The sequence below is a fragment of the Canis lupus genome, chromosome 7 (genome assembly GCF_011100685.1).
Source record: "Canis lupus familiaris isolate Mischka breed German Shepherd chromosome 7, alternate assembly UU_Cfam_GSD_1.0, whole genome shotgun sequence".
NCBI lineage: Eukaryota > Metazoa > Chordata > Mammalia > Carnivora > Canidae > Canis > Canis lupus.
This window is the reverse complement of record NC_049228.1, coordinates 37,500,950-37,527,320: the sequence shown is the minus strand read 5'-3', so window position 1 is coordinate 37,527,320 and position 26,371 is coordinate 37,500,950. Positions and strand designations below refer to the sequence as shown.

Genomic DNA, 26,371 nt, shown 5'->3' with positions numbered 1-26,371 from the left:
CCCTTTTCTTCCCTGAGGAGCTTTGTATCCACAAGAAATCTGGGAAGATGCTGCCAGAATTTCCTTCCATGCGCTTTCATGCTGAATATTAATTGGTATGACTATGTTTACATATTCTGTGTTTCTTTTACGTGTTATTTATTAAGAAGTCTTTGTGTTGGTATTTGTGACTTTCATAACTATAGCTAAAGCTTTTTTATGAAGATATCCATTGAAATAAAAATTACCTGTTGACTTTGAATTAGGTAAATGATTTTTTTTTTTTTTTTAAGATTTTACTTATTTATTCATGAGAGAGGCAGAGACATAGGCAGAGGGAGAAGCAGGCTCCATGCTGGGAACCTGATGCAGGACTTGATCCTGGGACTCCAGGATCACGCCCTGGGCCGAAGGCAGGCGCTAAACCCCTGAGCCTCCCAGGCATCCCTAAATTTTTTTTTTTTTAAAGACAACTCCTGCCCTGATACTCCTGTGTACTTCTTGTTTTTATTCTAGCACCCACTTCAGCCCTGAAAGTTATCTAGTGTCTCCAAAAGTTCTGACAATTTTAGTTTATCTCTTTCAAGATCTTTTGTTACCTAACTAAATAAGTACGTAAACATCTACAGGCTTTGTTTATTGTTTAATTTTTTTTAATACTTAACAGTGTCATGAGAAGCACTGCTTTGTTTGATGTCTTGCTGCCCACGTAGTTTGTAAAACTACTGAATTTAACCCATGTTCTTTGATCAGATCTTGGTTACAGATCAGTCACAATATTCTTTTACTGAGCTATGCCTGTCACCGTCCCATAAACACACTGTTGCGTCTGTAAGTCTTTGCCAGCTTCCTGTCCCTCTGCTCTCAGGCTGGGTTCTGTTTCCATAAGAGCCGGCTTTTCTCTGTCGCACCACACTCTTTGTCTTCCATCCAGACCATATTAGGTTGTGTCTTCTAATTCCTGGGTACTTACTTTGCTTTCCTGTTTCACACTTAAAGGATAAAGAACAGCATCACATGAAGTCTTCTCGTTGAGATCAGCAAACTTCACCACACAATGATTAGCGTTTACTATCAGCTCAGAGAATACTTTGCGTTACAAAAATGAGGTGTCGCTGAGATTCTGTAGGTGGATCACCTGTTTTGAACACTTCAAACAGCTTTTCTAACACTAACCTGTGCTAAACGCTGGTTTCAGGTACATGGTTGAGGCCTGGACTTTCTTGCGACAGCACTCCACCAGTGTGAATGTAGAGGCGCTCCTGACACACACGTATAAAGTCTGCCAGGAAACGGGCCTAATGGAGGACTTGCTGAAGCTGCCTTTCACAGACCTCGAGCAGGTAATGACTCCTCGGTATCACCTCATCAGAAATGCAGAAGTTGGTAGCTTACAAGTGCTTTTATTTCTTCCTAGGACTGCTTGGTGAGATTTTTGCAGTCCAGCACCAATGTTCGGAATCACGAATTCCTTCTGGTTCACTATCTGCAGCGTGCCAATTATGTCTCTGCTCTGAGGCTGAACCAAACTCTGAAGACAAATTTTTCGGTATAGTGAAACTTGTTTTGTTGTGGGGGACAAGAGGAAAGGAAAAGTGGTTAACTTTGTTGTGTTAGAGTTTGTCGTTTGGTGACCACTGGCTTCTCTATATCCTTGAGCTTGGAGAATCCTCCTCTTACCTTCTCTAGCACGTGGGAAAGAGGGCATTATTATTTACCTAATCCTCTTACACATGCCATTTCTACTTTAGATAACTGCCCACAGTCTTGCCAGACTAATCACTCAGGGGGGATGAGAGGAAGAGGTGGAGGAGCAGTGAAGGTTACATAGTATGAAGAGCATGGCCTTCGAGGGTCAGACGGATTCTTTTTTGCACTCTGTGCTTGGAACACATTCTCTGAGCCTTGATTCCTCATCTGTAAAGTGACAGTCTCTGTTTGTGGGGATGTGCAGAGGTGTGTCTGAGCTGACCTGTTGCCTGACATATGTAAATGCTTGATAAATGATAACCTCTGTTTTTATGTGGTGAAGATTCGAGGCTTGGGGGTGGAGTGGTGGGGAGGGCCTTACGGATGGGTGAGGACTGATAGTGCACTCAGATGCGTGTAAGAGGTTCTTGGTTTGAAAGAATGGATACAGAGAGGAGGAAAACATTCTTAGGTTTTCAGAACTATGTTTTAGATGGTAAATACATAAACATGGCGCTTTTGAAGATTAAATTTTTACTGATTATGTCATTCAATAGAATGATCGTGATCCTCGTTTGCGGGAAAGATCGGAGGTTCGAAATGCTATAGTCGAGCAATATGGGAAAGTCCTTCCTAAAATCCAGCGAAGATTAGCCATTGAACAAGCTAAGCCTTACCATCTGTCCACATCACCAGTTCTTCGAGAAGGTAAGATCTAATAGAAGACTCTCATGAAGTACTAGGTGAGAAAGGACATTGAGTGGTTACCTTCTGAAACCATTGTTACCTTGTATTTAGCTCATTTTTGCTTTCATTCCAGTGGTGCTTTTATATTGGCCACTCTACTCCTTCTCCTTCCAGATACAAAGTTTTCTTGAAAGTTCTTATAGTTGATTTTCAGCATAGTATAGAATAAAAACCCTCGTTTTATTTCGCTTGGACACTTCCATCCAATTTTTAGAGAATATGGACAATAATTTCAACACTCCTAAAAACCCAGGTTGTTAATTTTTGCATAGAAATGTTGCTGAACTAAGTATAACCTGTAACTGTTGCTGATCTTGTGAGTCCTGCGTCCCAAGTCACTCTTTCATACTCCTAGTAAAATCCTGGTGTTAGAGAAGAAATTGAACCCTGCAGTCTTTGTTTTACAGTTTCTAGACCCCAACCATTATCCACTATTACAAAGCAAGCTGCAACAGGGACTGTGTTAACAAGATCTGCTTTCATCAGTAATGTGTTATCTAAAATTGGAGAGATTTGGGCATGCACTGGACCTAAAGGTGGCAGCTCAGCCTACAAGAGGTATGTTTTCCTCACTCCTGTTATGGTCTTGCCGCTTGTTCATCTTTCCTTGATATCAGAAGCAGTCATCAGCCGTCCAGCCTTAGAGTTTATTAGTCTTTGTAAAAAAGGAAAAACTCCTATGTTGCCTGTTTTTATTGTAAGAACATTTTGTTTTTAATTTAAAAGCAATTGTGTTTATTATTTGTAAATAAGCAGAAATATACAAAGTAAAAAGTGAAAGCCCTCCTCCTACCTGATCCCACCTTCTTAAAGCATATTTTAATACTCTCTGTAGTATATACTCAGAAGTTCCATTTTTATTTTCTTTGCAGTCCTAGAAGAGAACCATCTCCTCTCCCCCATCCACAAGTGCCTGAGGCATTTGTTGGAACACCAATTTTAAAAGCATCACAAAAAATTTCTAGGTAAGACTTATTAGTTAAATCATTTTAAAGTCACAATGCTAGAAATCACAATGCTAGAAAATGATTACACTGTCATTTTTAATTATTTTTAAAATTTTATAGTATTTTAAATTTTTGTGAAAGAAAATTTTTTTGAATGAGTTTCTACTGCTTTTGATTTTTTAAAAAATAATTTGTAAAGTAGTACAGTAATTTTAGGAAATTTCACACCAGCTCCTAGCCTACTTAGAATTTTGGCTTAGAGAAAAGAAGGAAACTTTTTTTCATTAAAAATCATGAGCAAAAAGTAAATTGTTAACTTAAGTTCTTTAATATCACTTCCTTGTTGATTGATCCCTGAATGAAGGTTATTTTTATAATTCATAACTAATCTTGGTCAATTCATTTAAACTCTCCTGTACAACAGGGTCCACTGACATGTGTTCCATGGCTTCAGATGCAGTAATACTTGGACACCTTAAACTGTGATAATAGAAACATAGTCAAGTCGAAGTTTTGCATCCAGGATGCAATTGTGATTATGTTTTGTTTTAAGAATATTGGATAGTTGCAAAAGATGTTGGTGTCCTCAGTAGCCGAGAAAACAATGTCTTAGTGTTTGATTCTTTGTCTTTAACATCAGGCTCCTGATTGTTGTAAATTTGATTGTTGACATTTTATCAGGAACAAAATCACATTATTATTTTGGGAATAAAATGATCTGAATTTATAATAGAATGGACTAAGGTACTCAGAATAGATTAATAATTTACAAATGGTTGGCACCAAAGTTGCTTAGAGTGAGCGTATTTTTTTCAAAGCTTAAAACGGGGTTTTCTCTTTGGGGGAGGGGAGTGGTTAGATTTAATTAGGTTGAGATTGTTTTCCTTTAATTACCAGGAAGATTATTTCAAATGAAAGTCATTATTACTGTCATTCTGTTTTCCTAGTTAATAGTTCCATTTTTTTTCCCCCCGACAAGTCCCTTTTTCTCAGTCCCTTTGTGCTTTGATAGATCGGGAATTCAGGAAGGGAGTAATAATAAAAGTTTTCAGAAGCATGACTAATGGCCTAAGGACCTAAAGAAAAGTATTTTGAGAATCCTCCAAAGCTATGGTGAGCTCAGATTGAAGAAAGTCAATTGAGGTGTGAATATTTATTTTTATAGAAATCATTCCATTCCCTAATTCCGCTTTGCATTAGTGGGTAATAAATAAACTTAATGGATTGTGACTAGAATCTTTAGCAGAGGTGATATCAGTGGGCACTGCACATAGTAAGGCTACATGCTGTTTTGTGCAATTTATGTTTTGTGTACATGTATGATCTGAAATGGATTACTAATGTGTGTCATGCTCAAAGATTTGTGGAAATCCTAAAACCTAATGCATGCATGCAATGATAATTGTTTTAGTGTAATTTAAATATATTAAGTCTCATTAGTAGAAGGATTTTGTTTTAACTCAGTAGGTACCTTTGCTGGACGGGCCCTGCTTTTGAAAAGCAATCGTTATAAATGAACACTTTGGAGATAAATATTAGCACAGTGCAAGGCACTTAACAAAATACCTACATGGGCTAATTCAGTATAAAAGTGAGCAGATGGTTTATAAATACAAATGAGATAGAGAAGGAAAAGAATTAGAACCAACAATAGAGAGAAATGTCTAATGGCCCGATTGGGTTTTTTTTTTTTAAGATTTTATTTATTCATGAGAGAGACAGAGAGAGAGGCAGAGACACAGGCAGAGGGAGAAGCAGGCTCCATGCAGGGAACCTGACATGGGACTCGATCCCGGGTCTCCAGGATCACGCCTTGGGCTGAAGGCCCTAAAGCGCTAAGCCACCAGGGCTGCCCCCAATTGGATATTTTTGATTTGGTGGAAGTCTCAAAGCTGTGCCTAGTATAGAATAACAAGCAGTTAAGGATTAAGGAAATGGTTTCTGTAAATATTTCCCACTGGGAACAGGTTGGGTCTTAAAGCACACATCTGTGATCTGCGTTCATCTGCTATCCCAGGTGTGAAATCTTATTTGAATGTAGAGGACAAAAGGACAAGAAAGGCACAGCAGTGGGGACCAGAACAGGCTGTACCTTTCTGGTATTCTCACCTGGGCCAGAGAGTCATTTTGAGGAAGTAAAAATATATTGTTTTTATTATAGAGAATGTAACCATAAAATAGACTATTTATTAGGAAATTGGGAAAGGAGTGACCTATGCAAATGATCCATCAAAAATTATAACCTGAAAATTTCACCTTTGAATTTAAATTCCTTATCTGTTAAGTTTTTAAACTATTGGGACTATGCATGCTTAATATAATTTATCAATGAGATTAGTTTCATCATTTGTATAAACTACATCTAGGACATTACAGAAAACCATTCAGAATGTGTAGGCTCCATTTTGTCATTGACCTCATTAGTTTCAAAAACTTCTGTGTGTTGGAGTTCAGTCTTCTATTTCAATAGAAACCATAAAGGTAAAGCAAACCACATTCATTATGTACTTCACATGTAGATAAAAGGAATTTTTACATGTTCGTAAAAATGAGCTATAGCAAATGACTTTATCAGTGAATATTGGTAGAAGGGAAGGTGGAGGACTACAGCATTTGTTGTTGCCTAGAATTCCTAATTTTCATTAATATCCTTGACTGAATTTACAATTTCATGTGGTTACCATATTTACCAGCGGATATAGAAGTCAAATTACATGGCATAATGAGTTTTTTGTTTTTTTTTTTTTTACCATGCCTCAGTAAATTAGTTACCCAGATCTCTCTTTGTCCTGTGATTACAGACCACTGGATTTGGTCGTTCATCCTGTGCACCAGCCTTGTCAGCGTTTGGGATTTATTCAGCAAACGCCCAAAAGATCTCCTTTATACCTAGCATCCAGTTCATTGTTCAAAGGATCACCTCACAGTCCCTCCAGTACGCTAGAATTACGTGTACTTGAAACTCCTTTTGTAGTGAAGGTGAGTATTTCATACCTTGCATTCATAGTGAAGCTAGGGGATTGAAAAGTCAAGCAGCAAGGCAAAATAAGCTAGCTCTAACTAATGTCTCTGGGGAGTTGACAGCTTTAGGCCTTCTTTGGAGGTGTTACCTTTCCAAAATATTGATTGTATTTTTACATCTTCTTAAGTAGGACTTTATTACTAAGTTTACCTGTAGTGCTAACCTGAGGTTGTACTCAAGGTTAACAATTATCTTGTGTTCTGAGAGTAACCCAGATCTCTGGTTATTACTGGTTGAAACCTTAAATTAAAACCTCTGAAAAAAGCATTCACGTTCTTGAGTTGCTCCACCACCATCACACACGCACCACCACCACCACCAATTTCTTCTCCCATGCTGCTGTTTCTTCCTTCTTATGTCAGATGCTTTTAGTTCTCAGATTTCTTTTTATTTATTCTCTCCTTTGATGAAACTGCACTGTTACTCCTTCTTCCTAGCAGTTTATCTGTCTTAAATTCCTTTTCCTTCACCATCTCTGATAAACTATTAAATGGGAAACCACAAAACTAGACTTGTGGTGGCAGGGAGTGGGCACCTTTTCCCCATCCTGTTGTCAGAATGGTTTCAATCTGTTGTGTGCTGGCAACTTATCCAGTGTTCTGGATGGAGTTCTGGAAGCACTCCACCTTCATTTCTTTCCATTGTTTCTGGATAGTCAGTGTGGAGACTGAAGCCAGGGGATTCTTACTTTTCAAAGTGATTAAAAGATAGTTCAACAAATGTCAGTCCTAAAATAATTACTAAAAGAAGGTTGAGGAGCTTATTAAAATACCTGATATTTACTCTCCAGGGCTGTGATTCCTGTTTTCATCCTTTTAAAAAAATCACATTTTATATTCTCTAAATCAAGGAGTAATTTTGTGCCTGCCACCAGAAACAATCTAGAAAAAACATGAGTATAATATTGAAATGTATCTAGTGGGTTACAGCCATCTGCTTTAGGGGAGAAGTGAAGTGAAGGAATGGTTGCTGCTGAACAGTGTCTATGCTGATTATTTTTATTAATTGATAAATCCTCAGGATTCTCATAAGTAATCAGTTATTGTTGGATTCCTGTGATGAGATGATATTTTTTATGACATTCTTAAAGTCAGGCTCATCATTTTGTATTAACTTGCTCTAATTAAGCTCAATTCTTTTCTATACGCACTGTCCTATCTCTTCACCTGACTTAAGTTTTATAGGCATCCACTCAATAATTTCTCTCTGTACTCTCTTTTTCCTCTTAAGTTGAACTTAAACTGAGAATAAGCAAGACCTTTATTTATTTTTTTTTTAAGCAAGACCTTTAGAATGGACATAGTTTTAGGTTTTGTAACCTTAGGTATAGAAATGTCTGAGTAGAATTTTGTATTTTCTTTCCAGTAATTGGTAATGAAACTTTATGTTGGTATGTTTATTGGAGATGAGTATACAGGTAGCCTTGTGACTCAGTTTACTCCATCTATCCTCACGTAAGCGGTGTTTACAAACACTGGTGGTGGCCTTCATTATTTGTTGCAGAGAGCTAAGACTTTGGCCATGTCGGTTACTTCCTCTGGATTTGCCGAGTTCACTCCTCAGTCCATCTTAAGGTCTGGTCTCCGAACACCGCCTTTACCATCTCCCTCTCTGTCACCTGGAAGGTCTGTCACCCCTCCATTACGGCTTAAGGAAACTAGAATTTCATTCATGGAAGAAGACATGGCCTCCAAACAGACTGCTGGAGTAAGTTTGATAATAGTTGAAACAAATGAAGACTGTATTAGTTTTTACAAGTAAAAGGTAAGATAAATAAATCTTTTTTTGAGAGGAGGATGAGCAGGAAGAGGGGCAGAAGGAGAAGAACCAGACTCCCCACTGAGCAGGGAGCCTGACATGGAGCTTGATCCCAGGACTCTGAGATCATGACCTTAGCCGAAGGCTGATGCTTCACTGACTGAACCACCCAGGAGCCCCAGATAAATCAATTCAAATAAGATGACTATAGATTTTTTTATATAATTTCATTGATAGGCATGAAATGGGGGGGTGGGAACGCACAACACAAAAATAAAAATCGGAAAATATTATTAGTTCAGAAAGAATCTCATGGCATTGACTGGCTGAGCCAAACCCATCATTTACAAGTGAACCTTTAAAAGAGGACCCAGAAGCACCAAGTAAATTGCCTATAATCAAATGGCTATTTGGTCAAGACCTTGTAATTCCTTAGTCCATGTTCTTTACCTTATGTTGTAGCGGCTTTCTTACTAAAGTTCCTTATTGGGTGTCTATTGAGATGGTATTTCATCAAAGCTCTATTGTGGGTTATTAGGAATCCATGTGGTGGGAGTGGGTCATCTTGCCTATTCTGTTTTTAGTCTTTTGGAAATCCTGTTCTATTCCCAATCAAGGACACAGTAACAACCATTAACTTTCAGCCATGTATCTGGAGAGAATGGATTTAGAATAAGTGAGTTTTGAGTGACTGTCTAGAGAAATACCAAACATAGGACAGGTGGGAATGATCAGATGGAGAGCTTAGACTTAGCTGATTTCTCCTGGTGAATTTTTTTCAAAACCTTTTACTTGACTAGGGTGCGGATGACAGCAAAACGAGACTCTCTGTTACTACACCTCTCCAGAAATGTGGAGTTCCAGCAAAAAGTGAATGGCTGAAGAGCAAAGCCAAGACAACAGACTTTTCCCTGAATAGTCCTGAAAAGGACCATCAGGAAGCAGAAGTGAGGTCACAGGACACTCCTTCTCAGATTTTGGAGAAACTGGATATGAGCAGAGAAAGTAGCGGAGCTTCAACCAAGTCAGACCAGACCACCTTGGAGTATCAGGATGCACCATCACCAGGAGACCTGGAAGGTATTTTCGTGGCCTCCAAGCCAGTGAGCTCTTCTGTGGAGCTAATCATTAATGTAGCTGAACCAACAAAGAAGGACAGTGATAAAGATGTGTTTGAGTCAGAAGGGGCTTCTCCAGACCTGGAGAAACAGGCAGGTAAGAACTCCTTTCCTGGACTTCATTCATAAGATGTGTTCTAGAATTCTTTCCACTGAAAAAAAGCATCAGGATCCAAGAATGACGTGATTACAGTGTCCTAGGTTCTAGACACAATGCACATGCCTAAGGCCCTCTTAGAGCTCTGAGAAGTAATAATACTAACTCTCTATAGCCTAGGTTGTTCCTACAGTTTCTAACTTGTCCAGAAGCCTCAGCTTTCTCGAAAGCTGCTCAGAAACCAGGTCCAGCAGTACCATCCCTAGCTCCAAAATAATCACCGGGCAATCAGAACAAGTATCTAGAGGCCCACAGACTTAAAGAGTCTTTATGTTTCCTTCTGTCTGTGGAACAGGTGGGCTCCCGCATGTGTGTGGTCCATGTTGAGGATCAGACAGTGCATACAGCAGACATGGCACCTGCCCGCCTGTCATTTAGAGCCTGGTGGACTATATATAAATGAACAAGCACTTGGAGTGTAGTTAGGAAAGTGCTTCTACAGGAGGCATGGAAGAGGCCAAGGAAACACCAGAGAGAGGGGAGAGATGTGGCTTAGAATTGGATCAGAATTTAGTCTGTTTTTTTCTGTCTTGTGCCCCCACACAGTTTTAACAAACATACGTAAAGGTCATTCCTAACTTTAAATCTGTAAAGGTAAATACTTTGATAAAAATCTGTGTCATACTAGTTTCTTTGGGGCTATGATGTCTCTAATGTAATAAACACAAGCATTATTAATTGGTCTAAGAGCCTAGGACTGTCCTCGTGAATGGCATCTGTCTCCAAGTATACATCAGTCTGGACATGCTCTGTTCCGCTAAAATATTTAAATCATGAAACAGATGAGGATGTTTATGACAGTATCTTCATTAGTTATTCCTAAAAAGATTAGGCAGTCTCAAATAGAATATTAATGTTTTAACGTTTCGTGGGGGGGGGGGGATTATATAGCACAGACTATTGGGTGAAAAAGGCCAGATTTGAATCACAGCTATTACTAGGCCTGGGATAAGCAGTAACTTTATGCTTCTGTTTCCTCATCTGTAAAATGGGAGTAATAATTCTACCACTTTGATTATTAAGGACTGAGCCAATCCATGTATGACGCAGGTTAAGCCACAAGTGAAAGAAGTGGTAGGTTAGGGGGTTCTTAGACTGGGTTCAGACTATTAGAAGAATCTGTTGGCATTCTGAGGCCAAGGGAGAAAACCTAAAAGTACAAAAAAGCAGATCCAGCAAGCTTGTTAATAAGTAATCACCCGAGAAAGATCCTGAGTGCTTGCTAAACATTAGGCATAAGTTATCGTAAATATTCTTCATGCATGATTTGTAGGCACCGTAGACGATGCAGAGACAAAGAACCTCTTGGTTGCAGAGGAGGTACTTTCAGACTTAAATCACTTACACCGCATTCCAGGAGTGGAAGCTTCCCTCTGTGTACCGCCAGCTCATGAACGGTAAGTTAGTAGGGAAAGCTCCAACTGTTAATAACAGTGTGATGAAGTGGTGAACTGATAGCTTCACAGTCTGTGCATAGAGTAGCTTTTATTTCGACCTTGGGCATTCCCACTTTGGTAATGGTTCCTGTTATGCAGGACGTTCATTTGTACAAGTGTGTGTTATGTAGTAGTTGTCGTTAAAGTCTTAGAATGATATTAGACATTTCCTGAATATACAAAGTCATGGTGAATGGAGGCAGCTCTCCTTTTATATTCTTTGGTGATTGTGTTTTTGTTGAAGATCAGAAGTTTCACTTACAGCCATGCATTCCTCCATGCCCTGGTTTCCATGGTTTCAGGTTGGTGGGATGGGTTTCCTGCAGAACCAAGATACGGAGGACAAGGGACATGGCTCAGAGGCATTTTGTTCCCTACATTTGGTAAATATAAGACTCCAGCAGTTTTTTGGTTTTAATGACTGCTTGAACTGTTACGTTCCTGGTTAGTTTTATTTAATGTTTATGCATGCAGGAATTACTCTAGATCACATAGGTCAGTGCTGCTCAGTGTGGTCTAACAACCTAATGCCAGGTCCCAAACAGTTTATGGCCTGCAACAAGACAAGCAGCTTGTATTGGAATATAAACCAGCACACAACTTCCTTTCCTGAAAAGTCAGCTGAACTAATCAATGAAGTGATTGATTGGCCATCTGGCAAAACCTCCCCCTGTCATTGTAAGGCTGGACACCTTGCATGTCATGACTTAGAGCAGCTCTGTTCTAGAGGATAGAGAAAAGTTGCAGCTTTGCTTATCACGAAGTAGTAAGAGTGATTTACTAAGATTGATTTACATAAAACATGGTCATTTAAGATACCGTAAAGAGTTCATTGCTTTGTAAGAACTAAGGGAGTTCACGCACCACCCATGAATATCAGTATCGTAATAGTCACCCCTCGTACGTTGAACTCGATCGTGTCCTTCACTTAGGAGATGAGAGAAACCCTAATTAGCTGGAATTTTTGCCAGGCCTCTATAGAAAACATGGGAAGAAACAATATAAAAGGATTATCTGGATTGTTTTATTATTTAATTCTAATGTTTCTTGAATTTTAATGAAAATACTATTTATTGCAATGAGTTTGACAGAGAATTTCAACAATTACAAAGCAGGAGGAATCACCTGACAAACTTTGTGGTCACCAGTTATCTGGGCGAATAGTCACCATCGTGACAAGCCTATGTCCTTTTTAAATATAAATTTATTAGTTGTTGGTTCTTAGTTATCCTAACATTGTGACACAGAGATAAGTCTTAATAATACACTATAAGGGTGCTTGGGGCGGCTCAGTCAGTTAAAGGTCTGCTTTCAGCTCAGGTCATGATCTCAGGGTCTTGGGATCCAGCCCTGCATTGGGCTCCTTGCTCAGGTAGAGGGAATCTGCTCCCTCTACCTGTCCCCACACCCCTGCTCATGCTCTCTCTGAGATAAAATCTTAAAAAATATAAATAAATAAATAAATAAATAAATAAATAAATAAATAAATAAATAAATAAATAAATAAATAAATAAATAAATAAATAAATAAATAAATAAAACATATAAAATAAATGTATACAGGGCAGCCCCGGTGGCTCAGCGATTTAGCGCCACCTTCAGCCTAGGGCCTGATCCTGGAGACCTGAGGTCAAATCCCACTTCGGGCTCCCTGCATGAGGCCTGCTTCTCCCTCTGCCTGTCTCTCTCTCTGTGTGTCTCTCATGAATAAATAAGTAAAGTCTTTAAAAAAAAAAAAAAAAAAAAAAAAAAAAAGAATGTACTTACAGCTAGTTAAAAACTGGCATAAGTGTAATTTATGTCGACCAGCATTTTAAAATAATTTTATGGGCAGCCCGGGTGGCTCATCGGTTTAGCGCCGCCTTTGGCTCGCGGTGTGATCCTGGGGACCCGGGATAGACTCCCACATCAGGCTCCCTGCATGGAGCCTGCTTCTCCCACTGCCTGTGTCTCTGGCCCTCTCTCTGCATCTCTGTGAATAAATAAATCTTAAAAAAAAAAAAAAGATTAAAATAATTTTATTTGTAGTGTAAGGCCATGCCACTGTTGCCAACAAAGTAAAATATTAGAAAATGGGAATACCAAATGTACCATTACTTGGTATATTGACTTATAAATTTTATAGTGTTATTCAAAATGAACATGGGTGATATTAAGTTCTCTGAACCTCACGTTTCATTACCAAAATGACACATAGCAGAAAGAGCAGGGTTAGAGGAGGGAGGAGCAGCTGAGACCTTCTTACACGCTAACGCATATATTTCTGTTTCTAAAGGAAAATCCTTACCCTGAAATCCCAGGTGCCAGTCTTAGACGAAGGACTAATATCTGTTGAGACCTGCACCTCTGCATTTAGAGCAGGTAACAATCAATGTGTATGTTACTTTGACTTTAGAATTATTCCATTTTAGGGATGCTTCTCAGTCAGTTGAGCCCGCCTGACTCTTGATTTCCACTCAGGTCATGATCTCAGGGTTGTTAAGCTCCCACCCTGTGTTGGGCTTCACCCTGGGCATGGAGCTTACTTTAAAACAAACAAGCAAACAAAACCCCTTTTAGTTTCTTAAACACTAAAGGGTTTTTTATTTTAATGACGTTAGATTCCCCTCCCTTCCTCCACCCCAAAATGTGTTGGGTTTCCTTCAAATGACATAAAATTATGAGTGCTAATGACAGAAAACTTTGGCAAAGAGGAAGGTAAAAAAGGGTTTTGTTTTAATGAGCTGTTGCCCTCTCGTTTTTTTAAGTGGTAGAGTATATTTGTGGCCATTTGGATGCTTTCTGCCAAAGGAGAGAGATCTTGTCCCTTTCACAGCAAGATAAAGTCCAGAGGCAGGTTCCTCTTGTCATTCCATCCTGCTCAGCAGGAAGAGCTGGTTGTCACTCATCCCCCTAGAAACACGATTTCCAGGCCAACAAAACAGGAAGCGGACATCTGGGCTCCTCAGAGCAGTTGTCCTGAAACGGAATTTTCACATTAAGGGCAGGAATTACACCTGAGTTGAAAAAAAAAAGCAAGCAACAAACCCCAATGTTGTCATTTTTAAACATTAAATTTATCTTAGTGTTTGTAGAAAAGCAAATACATATTGTTTAAACTGTTAATACCAAACCCTCACAGGCCTTTCCCCTTTGAGAAGTGAGAGACTATTGGGCATTAAGGACAGTTGAAGGAAATATTCTCAAGTACAATACACCTTTGCCTTTCTGTTGCTTCCCAGATAGTGTGTATGTCTTTTTGTTTTTGTTGTAGCTGTGGCCCATGGGCCCGATGACAGTGGAGACTCTGGGCTTGCTGTCTCTGCAAGTCCTGTTATCTCAGAACATAAGCCTGACCAGGAAGGAATCTTGAACTTACAAGAAGATCACAAAGTAGGACCCGATGTCCTGAAACCAAGTGTCGACTTTCCAGAAGCACAGCCTCCCGTTCCTGATGATTCTCCTGATCCTCAAGAAATTCATGTAAAAAATTAATTTTTTATTTAGTGGTTAGCTTTGGTTTAGTGGGGTTCAAGCCATAGTTTAAACCTAATGCATTCATTTATTTGACTACTGTGTAAAAACCTCTTTATAATAGTGTATATTAGAGAAAGCATGTAAATATCTTGTGGAATATAAAAGAACAAATCCTTTAAGTGAGAAATTGTTTTTCATGAAAACCAAAAAGCCTATGTTAAAGAAGTCAGAATTTTAACAATTTAATGTTTGCTGAGTATCTGGTTCAAATGGAAGTTCTTTTAGCCATGAGAAAACAGATACTGAGACAAATATGACAGCAAAAATATTCGGAGCATTTGAAAATAATTGAATACCGTTAGACAGGATTTTCCCCCCATGCATACTTGTAGGAGAGTGATCATCACCTGGCTGGTGTTTAACTTTCGTAACATGAGAAAGGATTTCTTTTCTTTTCTTTTTTCTTTTCTTTTTTCTCTTCCTTTCTTTTTTCTTTTTTTTTTTTTTGTACTTAATATGACTTGATGGTTTCTAAAAATTCCATGTTTCTTTTAATATCAATAGGCAACTTTATATGATAAATGAATGTAAGATAAAAAACACCTCTTCTAATATTTATAGAAATGTGATTGTGTGGTATTTGGGAAGTTTCTTAACTCATAAAAGTGTCACGGTTGTCCATATTCATTTTCATGAGTATTCTCACTGTAAAATGGATGGATAAAGTCCCCATTCCTTCAGCTGGGAAGCTAATAAAAATTGTGGGCATGGCATGAGTGAGAATCCTCATTTCTGGGTATTTCCCGTCTTCATCTCACTGGATGTTTGGGGAGTGGGAATGTCGTTGTCTAGGTGGGTGGTAATGTTCTACCTTCTTGGTCAGGAGATCTCTGTTACTTTCTGCCTCCTCCTTTTTCTCCCCCTCCCTTACCAAAAGGTAAATGCAAGGACCATTCCTTCTTCCACCAAACCCTTGCAGGAGAGGTACTGAACTTGAAAGCCTTAGGAATTTCATGGTTTATGCAGCCCCAGCAAAGGGAAGAGGATTGAGTCTAGCCCAAGGGAGCTTATGTAGGTGAATTCTTCTTCAACCTTATGGGGATCATGCTGTTTAGAAAAAAAAAGTGTGGTTAGTTAGGTAATTTGGGGATTACCATTAAATAAAACACAATTTGGGGGTTGTTTCTTTTTCTCCAGTTAATATTTTTTCTCGGGTGAGAACAGAATAAGTCCTTAAATTAGCATCATAATAATTTTCAAAGTTTTGTAAAGACTGTCTTTTTTAGCTTGGGAAATGTGGAGTTTCTATTTTAATTCCATTCAGAATCTCAGAATCTTTTTCTGCCTAGTTATTTTGACTGAGTAATAATGTCTGATTGCTTAAATGGATATTTTAGAAAGTAAACCCATAAGTATATGCCATATCAAATGTAGTTTATGTTTAACAATTCATATACCAAGGGTGAGGTGATTGTTAAAAAAAAACTTTATGCTTTAGGTTAAAGTAAATGTACACATTAAAATTCTTTAACCAGTCTCTTATCTTTAATTCGTTTTAGGTGACTGAACATGAAGAGCTCAGAGTTCAAGATTCAGGACACGAGGCTAGGAGTCTTTCATTTAGTGAGTTGTACCCCGCAGGGACTCTTAAGCTCCAATATAATTTTGATACCATTGAGCAACAGTTTTGTGACTTACCTGATAATAAAGACTCTGCTGAGTGTGACGTTGCCGAAGTAGAAGGGGAACTTTTTGGGGCTCAGAGCAACTTTACCTTGATACTGGAAGGTGAAGAAGGAGAATTGGAAGCAGGGGATTCTGCAGCATCTAATGTGTTAGCTCCGGCAGCAAACGCAGCAGCCGAGGAAAAACCTGTATGCAGCGAGGAAAATAGTGGCCCTGGATGCGTGGCAGAGCTGCCACCGGTCAGAACTAGCGATCGGGAGTCCCAAAAGGTAGAGACCTTACCATATGTGCCTGAACCAATTAAAGTAGCAATTGCAGAAAACTTATTAGATGTAATTAAAGACACAAGAAGTAAAGAAATTACTTCAGATTCAGTGGAACAGCAGTCCATTCACGAAAACATACCTTTAATAAGCCAAAGGGTTGTCAGCAAGGTAGTCAAATCTACGTTGAAGACTGTTAAGGAAACAAGTACAGTGACTATAAACATGAGCCAGCTTGATGACACGATTTCCTCCAGAACTCGCAGGAGAGGACGTGTCCAGAACCTGGGTGTCAGATCAGCAGGACAGGAAGATTCCACAGCTGTCACAGCTCCTGACACACCAGGACTTTCAGATATTAGGAGGACTCGGAAAAGGAAAGAAATTTCTGAGGCTTCTGAAGGTGCCTGTTCTGAAGCACCTTCTGTCAAAGTTGTATCTCAGAACCAGCAAATACCTCAAAATTTTGTGACTCCTAGGAGAGGAAGGAAAAGAAGAGAAGACCAAGACACGTTAGAAAGTGATCCTCCTCTGGAACAGGGCTTAGCAGTTACTCCAGATAGCAAACTAAGGAGGGTAAAATCCTCTCAGCTGCTGGAAACAGCAGCTGAAAAAATGAAGCTTTCATCTGTTACAAAAAAGACTCCTAAAGGAATTAAAAAATCTGTAGAATATCAGGAAACTGTTGAAATGGTAGATTTAGATCTGAAAGTTAGTAAAGTAGCTCGTCGCATCAGCGGAAGTACCAGAAAATTGAGAAGTGCCACTCTAGAAGCTTCTAAGAAGACACCACATAAACCAGATAGAGAAACTAACCTTTCATCTGTTACCAAAAAAAAGACTTCTAAAGGAATTAAAAAATCCATAGACTATCTGGAAGGTGTTGAAATGGTAGATCTAGATCTGAAAGTTAGTAAAGTAGACCGTCCCAGCGGAAGTACCAGAAAATTGAGGAGTGCTAATCTAGAAGCTTCTGTAAGTAAAGAACTTAAGCCAGATGAAAAGTCCATGGACCAGCCCCCGCCTGTTGAGCCTGACAGAGGTTCTACAAAGAGGGAAAGTAGCATGCTAGATGTCCCAGAAGAGTCCAGGTTCGATGCATCCCAGCCATGTCTTCAGGCAGAGTTTGGTAGACCTAGGAAACGTGGTAGGCCAAGAAAACTTAATCCACCTGAAGATGCCGGATCTAAGGCTGTTAAGGAAGTGAGAAGTCCCAAGAGGAGGTCAGGAACTCTCAGCAGCCAGAGGAGGTCGACCCGAAACACCCCAGCTAAAAGAAAGACTGATGTTGCAAAAGCAGCTTTAGAAAAATCCGCATTAGTGCCAACTGCAGACTTTGCTGTGGGCTCTAGGAAGAAGCTTACAGAAAAGGTGGAAGATCCCAGCCACACGGGCACGTTTCATGGCATAGATGAAGAGACGGCCACCATGGAAAGGGATAACCCGGAAGAAAAGGCCCTTGCCGCAGCTGCTCCGCCTAAATCTTCCCGCCGCACGAGGACTCGGTCCAGCAAGGCTGTCTCATTTCCTGACCTTTCTGAACCAAAAAATGAGTTTGTGTTCTCGACTCCTGTGTCAAAGGTTCCAAGGAAAGAGAAAGGTACTTCTTTTATATTCTAAGCACAATTTGCATCTCGTTCAGTCTTCAGCTTAAAATTCTGTTGTTCAAAGCGTAATTTGATTCCTTTTAAGACCGGAATTATTTCTCCTAAAAATGATTAGGAATTACAGGGAATTCCTCCCTCACCCACCCGCCCCCCAAAAGAAAATACTCGCTTAGAATTAAATAGTAAAATTTAAAGATTTTATATTTCACAGTGTACCTTTAGATTCAGGAGTTTTTTGGATCGCTCTCTTTAAGCCCTAAGTCACTTGACACTAATCTTCTGGAATAATACCATTTCTCTTCATTCTGCCCTGACATAGGTGACTCAGTTTCTCCTCAAATAGAATCAGCATTTTTAATCTAAGTGCTGCTGTGTTTGGCTCATGTCACAGCGGATATCTGCAACCTCAGATTGTTTTGAAGAGAAGGAGTAATAGAATTTTCTTGATTAGGATACAGAAATTATTTAAATGCCTCCTCCCTGCTGCCAGTAAATTGGCATGGCTGCATGTCTGGCCTCCCTCATTGATACTGATGAGCTCGCGTTTGTATCCTTGGGTTGTTATAGTGCATACCTCCCCACAGAGCTGACATGACTCCCCCAAGGGTGAAGTTATCTTAGTCTTTATCTGTGCTATTAGGATTTGTGGAAGGGGGGGGTCTTTCAGGGAATCAAGCAGTAAGAGAGTCTAAAGGTGATGATGAAGGAAATGTTGACACTGGTGTAGCTGAACAGAACCTATTAGGGTTGGTCGTTCTTTGTAGATGTGCTAAAAATGACTAGGTAAACAAAATGTAGTTGTTTGCTTAAGGTTGAACATTTGAATTTCAGCAAGCAGCTCAGGGACTTTATAAGAAAAGTTAGGTGACTTTGTTGTATTGACTTAAGCCTTTCAAAACTATTGCATGTACTTTTTTTTTTTTTTTTCTTTGTTCATGAGAGACACAGAGGGAAAAGCACTATAGGACTGTGTAGGACTCGATCCTGGAATTGCAGGACCACGCCCTGAGCCAAAGGCAGACACTCAACCACTGAGCCACCCAGGCATCCCTAAAAAAATTTTTTTAAATCTTTTATTTGAGAGAGAAGGAGCAGGAGCAGAGGGAGAGGGAGAAGCAGACTCCCTGCTGAGCAGGCAGCCTGACTTGGGGCTCGATCCCAGGACCCTGAGATCATGACCGGAGCCAAAGGCAGATGCTTCAGCCACTGAGCCCCCAGGAGACCCTATTATGTGTACTTTTAAATGCATCAGTGAACATCCTGTAGAGTTATTTGCCTGTGACTTGAGGGCCACAAGAAAAGCTGCAAGAAAATCTGCAAACTGAAAATGTTCTGTATTCAGCATTCACTCTGCAAACACCTTTTTAAGTGTGTTACTTATGCAGTCATTCGTTTCAGTTACATAGCCCAAGCCCAGGAAAGGAGGGGTCATCAAATTGATCATTTGTTTTACAAAAATAATTAGTAGTTGCAGGAGGTCCATCTCCCCCTCCCCACCCCTCCATCCTGGTTTTTTAAAAAATAGATCTGTGATGTGGTATTTGGTGGTGCTGTATGATTCAGCTTTTCACAATGTGAGGAAAGGGAGGTCATGCCCATATTTGGAGCAGAACGCAGTGATGGAAATGCGGAAATGCATGCGATTTTAGCTCACTTGACTAAGCTGTTAGATCAGATATATTTTAAATCAAATGCAGCACAGGTAGCAGAAGGTCATTGACACAGTTCTTTTATATTCTCCTCGTGACTTAGAAAGTATAGCAAACACAGAAATTGTGTGTTATTTCGGAGTAGATAGCAAACGTTTTAGTAATTCTGATCTTTGTCATCTTGACATACTTGTGACCTCTGTGCCCGTGAACTACTGCTCGTTTCTGTAATAAAATACATGCTTGCCATAGAAAATTTGAAATTCAGTGTATATCTAGTCAGCTGAAGGACCCATAAGCAGTACTCACAGATTTGTTCCATTTGCATGTGTAGTTTTTTTAAAAATCCAACAAACCAGTTTGTGAATCAGTAGATACCTATTCTGCTGTGTCTCCCCCCTCCATGAGCATTTTCAGATACTCTTAAATCCTCTTCAAAAACCAGGTGTTTATGATTTTGTTTGGTTACTTACCCACAGATAGGGTTCTTGGGTGGCAGTGCATCTGGCTGATGGGCCACAGCTGCTCATACGTTCTTCTGTTAGCTATTTGGATTGTTTGCAGATTTTCTAGTATTAAAAACAGGTATCTTCTCCCATCAGAAGGGATGAGGATGAGAAATTGGGGACTGAGATCTCTCATTTCTGCCGCTTAGTAGCTGGGCAGCAAGTCATTTAACTTTTCTGAATCTGGTGTTCTCATTTTTAGGATGAAGGGGACAGGGCCTGTCCTGCAGCATTCTCATAACAAAGTGGTCACCACCATACCCAGCCTTCTCTGTTCTTTCACCCACTGGTTACAGCTTCCACACTCTTCCTGTGCCTCTGGCCCATGTGCCCATTTAAGTTGTATTCTTAAAGTTCTTTTGGCCCCCCAAGGAGGGCTTGGGGGGCTTGGCAGGGTTGTCAGAAGTACAGAGAAAGGGGCACAGAGATACCGTATGACCAGAAGGCAGCCAAACATCCGTCTTAGAGTTTAGTTAGAGGTGTTTTCCTGGTCAAGAGAATGTCACACTTGACATATCCCTGGATCTCATCTAATTTCCGTCACTATAGCAGCAGGTATTTAAGAAGGCTATGCTGTGCCTGAGGCTAAACTGGGGTGGATGTTAAGTCAGCAGTGAGGTGTGGGTACTCTTCTATAGTGAGGGGAGGTAGCAGTTCCTGAGCACTCATGCCACCCAGCACGAGTGGGTGAGCCCACCTGCTGGCTGCTGAGTCCGGCTCTTCACCAATTCATCCCTGTTTTTTTTGATTTTTAATTTTTTAGATTTTTATTTATTTACCTATGAGAGACAGAGAGAGGCAGAGACACAGGCAGAGGGAGAAGCAGGCTCCATTGCAGGGAGCCTGACGTGGGACTTGATTCCGGGCTGAAGGTGGCGCTAAACCGCTGAACCATCCGGGCTGCCCACATCCCCCGTTTTGAAGCTAGTGCTTTGGAACTCTGGAAGCCTAGCCATCAAAAATTACCCTCAAAAAAAAAAAAAAAAAAAAAATTACCCTCAGGTGACGTAGAGAGGAGGATGGGGAATTAACCTGCCAAGAAGTATCCTAAAGTCTTACCTGTCTCAGTGAAGCCAGTGGAAGAAACAGTGGAGGCCGAGCATGTTTGCACTGATAGTGGGTGTTTTTATTTCCTTATTTATTTTTTTTGATATGTAGGGGAAACTGTAGGTGAACATGGGCTGGTCTTTGAAAAGCCAGAGCAGCTGTTGCTCTAGGTCACCTAGAAAGAGGAAAAACAATGTTTTAATTTCCCAGAGAGAACCTAGATACATTTCTTTATGACACTAAAAGGGGAAGATTTCCACCAGCACCCCCAACTATTTCTGTGTCTGCCCCTTATCAACTGGCAGCAGAGATGAGTTTTAGATCTGACCTCACCTCGAGTGTTTCTTAAGAATCCTATGCTTTAAAAGCAGAATTTGATGTCTCACAGAAGTTTTGACTGTCCTGGTGGGTGAAATAACAGCTCAACTAGACTGAGAATTTATTTCATGACTGTAAATTCTTAAAATAGTAACCTCATAACAAATGCAGACATCTATAAAACGCTTACTGTGTGTCACCCAATGCTGTTCAGATCCTCTGATCTTCATGGTAACTCTATAGGTACTGTTATTAATCCCACTTTATAGAAACTGAGGCACAGAGGGGTTTAACTAATTTGCCCAATCCAAAAGCTGGGATTTAACCTGTGGTGGACGGTTTCAGCTGCTACTGTCATAAGTACATTGCTACTTGCTGTTAGTATGGAGACCCCATGGCGAAAACAAACTCTGAGATAAAACCTGTGTATGTTTTGAATCAGTTCTTTTTTTTTTTTTTAATTTTTTATTTATTTATGATAGTCACACAGAGAGAGAGAGAGAGAGAGGCAGAGACACAGGCAGAGGGAGAAGCAGGCTCCATGCACCGGGAGCCCGACGTGGGATTCGATCCCAGGTCTCCAGGATCACGCCCTGGGCCAAAGGCAGGCGCCAAACCGCTGCGCCACCCAGGGATCCCTGAATCAGTTCTTAATTAAGCCATTTTTATTTATCTATGGGATATTCTCCTGTCAGCGTGTTCTTCTATGCTAATTACTTTTTCTGCTTGCTTTTTTCCCTTTATGACGTGAACTTTTCTGTTGTTCTTTGACCCGAATAACTAGCTCAGAATGAGCTGGAAGGAAAAAACTTGAGTCTTCTTTGAAAATAATTTTGTAAATAAAAACCTTGCTTCTGGAACAGGAGGGATTATGAAGCAAACTAGCTCAGCTTCTATATATAAGATTGATGCTTTCCTTCCCGAGAGTGTTTGAAGAGCAGTAAAGATTAAAACTAGTGAGATGATAAAATTCTGAGTTCCCTTTTTGTATTTTATTTATATAATGTAGCACTGTTTAGTCTGGAGCATTAAATGTTCCTGGACATTGGGTTTGCCATGTGGTTACTCTCACCCTGGCATGGCTGCCACAGGATGCCAGTGTCTCCCCATGTCTTCCTGACATGTGTCATTTGTTCCAAACTTTTCAAAAAAAAAAAGATACTGAGGTGTATATAGATGAACATGGATACAGTGTGTGCTATTTTATTTTTCTCCCTGCCTTTCTTTAGGGAAAAAAATAGAGACTCCAGCCCAGCTGCAAGAATTAGTTTCAGATTTATCTTCTCGGTTTGTCTTCTCACCTCCTGCTTTAAGGACCAGGCGGAAAACCACATCTAACACATCCAGAGCTGGAGATGAACTGGTAAGAAATGGATTTTATCTGCATGCTTATTTAAACATGTTCTTTGTTTTGGCAGTGTTTCCTAAGTAAATCTATTTTTGAAGTGCAGACATTTATACCAAAAGCCCCTGATCCCCTTGTCTGTGCTTCTAGGGACCCTCCCCTTTGGACATATCTGCGATATGTCACTGATGGTGTGTTCCTGGAAGTTGCAGTTTCGATTACCCAAAGGGGAAAGGCTTTTAACCTTTAGTGTCTCATCAGAATGGTCTAAAACAGATCTATGGAAAACAGAGGTTCCTGACTCTCCAGGATGTCACATACAGACTGTATCACCTGATTGCACATAACCTTAAAATAAAAACAGTTCAGGGATTGAGAAGAAGACCCTGGTTTTTAACAAGATTCATTCATAAGATTTCTTAAAGTGTCTGCTGTGCGCTGGTTACTCTGCAGGGGCAAAGAGATGACTTGGTCAGATACTTTGCCTTTCAGGAGCTCAATTTAATTGAAAAACTGGAAACACCTAATTACTTCACAGTATGAAAAGAATCAGTTATGCACAAATAACCCTATAGACAGAAGATAAAGCAAACAGGCATCCCTGGAAGAGAAGACAGTGGGTTGCAGAGGCCAGAGGCCCGCAGTGGGTGGGGGTAGGGTGGAGGTTGCTTACACACCGGTAAACAGCCATGTGCACATTCAAGGAAGTACAAAATAAATTGTAGGGAGGAAAACTAGTCTCTGGTGGTCTTGATGAAAGATGAAGAGAACCTGGATTTGGACAGAAGCAAGGACAAATTACACGTGAAAAATACATGCCTTGGAGATGAACTGGGTGTGTGGAGACAGGGATAGAGAGCACCCCTAAAATGACTGGAGTCTCTGCTAAAGATGAAAGGGACCTGTTAGGTCTGAGTTCAGTAGCCCTGTTTGGCTGTATTCCTTGACTTGGGATAGAACTAATTCTACTTAGGTTTCAAGTATTCCCTTATAATTTATCTTTTAAATTTTTTAACCCATAGGAAGATGATGCTCCATCAGTAGAAAGTGTGGGAAGACCAAAAGTGAAAGCAACCAGGACTGCAAAGACGAGACAGGCAAGCAAGTACGCCCTTTTTTATGCCGTAATCTTTGTCCATTTTGTTTCATAGATTGGATTTGAGAAGAGTCTTAGAGAAATTAAGCTCTTTAGAAAAAGGTGATTCTTAGGGGCATTTATGCACAGTGGTTCCTGGAGATGGCTGGATCTCACCACAGAAGGCAGGTCTCTCCACACAGCAGTGAAAGCCCATCCATCCTTTTTAAGGAAGGGCCGTGGGGGTACTTCTGTGCGCAGTGGGTTAGGGGGAGGGCAGTGAGATGTTTCACCCTCTGCTTAATAAAGGTAGATAACTATTAATAAAAATAAATATAAACTTAAAATCTTATATTTATTCATGGGGAAATTTCTCTAGGTATATTCTTAGCCGTGGTTGAATTTCATAAAAAGTACAAAGTAAATCCATTTGAGCTTACTTTAAAAACTGAATGAGACTTTGGTCTGTAATTAACAACACTGTTTCTATGGCATTTGGCTTTATTTATATGTAGAAAATTTTAATATCATGAAAGTAGACACACTCACTGATCACTAGTGTGTGAGTTGCTGTTTCTCACACACGTCACAGGCCTGCTGGCTCTCTTGGCACCAATGTTATGTGAAGACTTTATTCAGCTTCCAGTTAGCTTATATGACAGAAAACAATGATAAAACCAAAGCACCAGGAGAGGCTGCTGCTCCTAAATGGCCTTTTTCTTAATTTAATTGCGAAGTGGATTCTAGTTTATATCATAATATGTTTATTCTTACTCGAATTGTTTTTGTTTTGTTTTGTTTTGTTTTTTGTTTTCAGAATCAAAGAAGAAGATAACTGGTCACCTCCTCCTGTGAAAATCCGGCTGATTTCTCCCTTGCCAAGCCCGATTGACGAAGTCCAGAGCAAGCCTAAAAGAGCAACAGCAGCACCAGGAAGAGCTCCAGGAAGGGGCAAGAAGAAGCTGTCCTCCTTTCCAAAGCAAGTTTTACGCAGAAAAATGCTCTAATTTTTTTCAACTTTTTAATGAACACCAATTTGTAAAATCATCAGAATTGTGTGGATTATTAAAAATCGTTAATTTGGAAGAAAATAATTTGTATAAATTACTGTAAATTTTTGTAAACAAAAGGTCTTCAATAAGTAAAATAACTCCATAAGGAGTGTGATTCTTTTAGTCTGGGCAGTTTTTCTATTTTATATTAAGACTTCATACATTTATATAATATGTAAATATGGCTTACTACTGGAATGTTAAATAAAGTGTATACTTCACAGTAGTTTGTGTCTGTTAGCTTTTTGAGAAGGGATTTCTGTTTTAATAATGATTTTATAATGCAAGTAGGCATTGGTCCCATTTTCTTTTGCTATAGTTAAAGGTATTCAGCCTTAAAATGAGGATGACTGAAGAACTGTTGATGTTTTTTTTTTAATTGCTATTTTATAATTTATGCACTTTGCTCCTATGATTGAGATTTCTAATCATAAAATGTATATATATATATATATATTTTTGCCTGTTACTATGTTGAAATCAAATTATGGGCATGTAATTCTGCCACTTTTTTTAGTTTTAACAGATTTTGTATATTCTACCTCAAATGAGTAATTTTCCAAGTAATGCATTGGTTAAATACAATGTTGGCATTTCTTATTCAGCAAGCTTAAAGGCTCTTTACCTTTAAAGTCTCTGAGTTCCTCAGAGACTAATCATCCAGGTTAGATTGACCGGTTCACTGCTCACTAGCCATTTCTTTAGGAAGATCTAAGAAGGTAGGGAAATGTCAAACAAATCTGCGTCATGGCTACTAGGTGCACCTTGTGCGTGCCTCGTAACCATAGAATGAGAAATCTGAACAAATTTTATAATATTCTTGCTGTAAAAGAGCTTCCTGTTAAACCTCAGAAATCCTTAATATTCAGGTTTGAAAACTGACACATTTTCATAAGACCTCAGGCACAGACTACTGAGGATGGGGGAAGCGTATGAGGCAGGGAAGGAAAAGAAAAATAAGACATTGTTGTGTGGAGATGGTGCAGTTAAGTGATGCTTGATGACAGCCTGTAAAACTCATCAATAAGTAAGTGTTGTAAAATAATTTATAACCAGTAATGGATAGTGTGTAATGAATGGACCATTAATAATTGATTGTCTCAAAACAAACTGCTTGTGTTGGCTAAGCTTGTAATGTTTTCGAGTGAAGCAGAAGCACTGTGCTTTCCACCTTATTTTTCTACCAAATAAACACCACAAGTGATGGGAAATGCCGACGACGCCCCTGCCAGGTATCGACACTGTGAGAGTAGCGGTACGGGTGCGGCCGTTCAGTCAGGTCAGTGATGGTGAAAGCTCCACCACCTTGTTGGAACTTTGACCAGGACTTGCATTTTCTTCATTTTCCAATGATAGTTACCAAACGTGTATTCAAGCTGCTTGTCACTGATGGAATTATTGAACTTATTTAAATGAACTTGTTAAACGAGTAACTTAAAGATCTCTGCATAATTAGTAAACACGTAACCTCATTCCTTTGCACAAGTAGCTCAATAAAAACATTGATGAGAGAA

The 26,371-nt window shown here is 39.6% G+C and overlaps 1 protein-coding gene across 4 annotated transcripts in view; it reads left to right on the top strand.

The window, feature by feature from the left end:
* The window catches only part of AHCTF1 (AT-hook containing transcription factor 1), a 77,245-nt gene extending 50,874 nt beyond the window's left edge, over nucleotides 1-26,371 (top strand). For 3 of the 4 annotated variants that reach the window (XM_038542784.1, XM_038542782.1, XM_038542781.1), the window contains 15 exons: nucleotides 1,178-1,322; nucleotides 1,397-1,528; nucleotides 2,226-2,376; nucleotides 2,823-2,973; nucleotides 3,288-3,380; nucleotides 6,164-6,341; nucleotides 7,888-8,091; nucleotides 8,943-9,357; nucleotides 10,691-10,814; nucleotides 13,129-13,214; nucleotides 14,107-14,315; nucleotides 15,869-17,858; nucleotides 22,615-22,748; nucleotides 23,753-23,835; nucleotides 24,623-26,371. In XM_038542784.1, the coding sequence (XP_038398712.1) occupies nucleotides 1,178-1,322; nucleotides 1,397-1,528; nucleotides 2,226-2,376; nucleotides 2,823-2,973; nucleotides 3,288-3,380; nucleotides 6,164-6,341; nucleotides 7,888-8,091; nucleotides 8,943-9,357; nucleotides 10,691-10,814; nucleotides 13,129-13,214; nucleotides 14,107-14,315; nucleotides 15,869-17,858; nucleotides 22,615-22,748; nucleotides 23,753-23,835; nucleotides 24,623-24,812 (4,285 nt within the window). In that variant the 3' untranslated portion in view covers nucleotides 24,813-26,371. The remainder of the gene's footprint in view (nucleotides 1-1,177; nucleotides 1,323-1,396; nucleotides 1,529-2,225; nucleotides 2,377-2,822; nucleotides 2,974-3,287; nucleotides 3,381-6,163; nucleotides 6,342-7,887; nucleotides 8,092-8,942; nucleotides 9,358-10,690; nucleotides 10,815-13,128; nucleotides 13,215-14,106; nucleotides 14,316-15,868; nucleotides 17,859-22,614; nucleotides 22,749-23,752; nucleotides 23,836-24,622) is intronic. The other variant, XM_038542785.1, reaches the window with a different exon arrangement.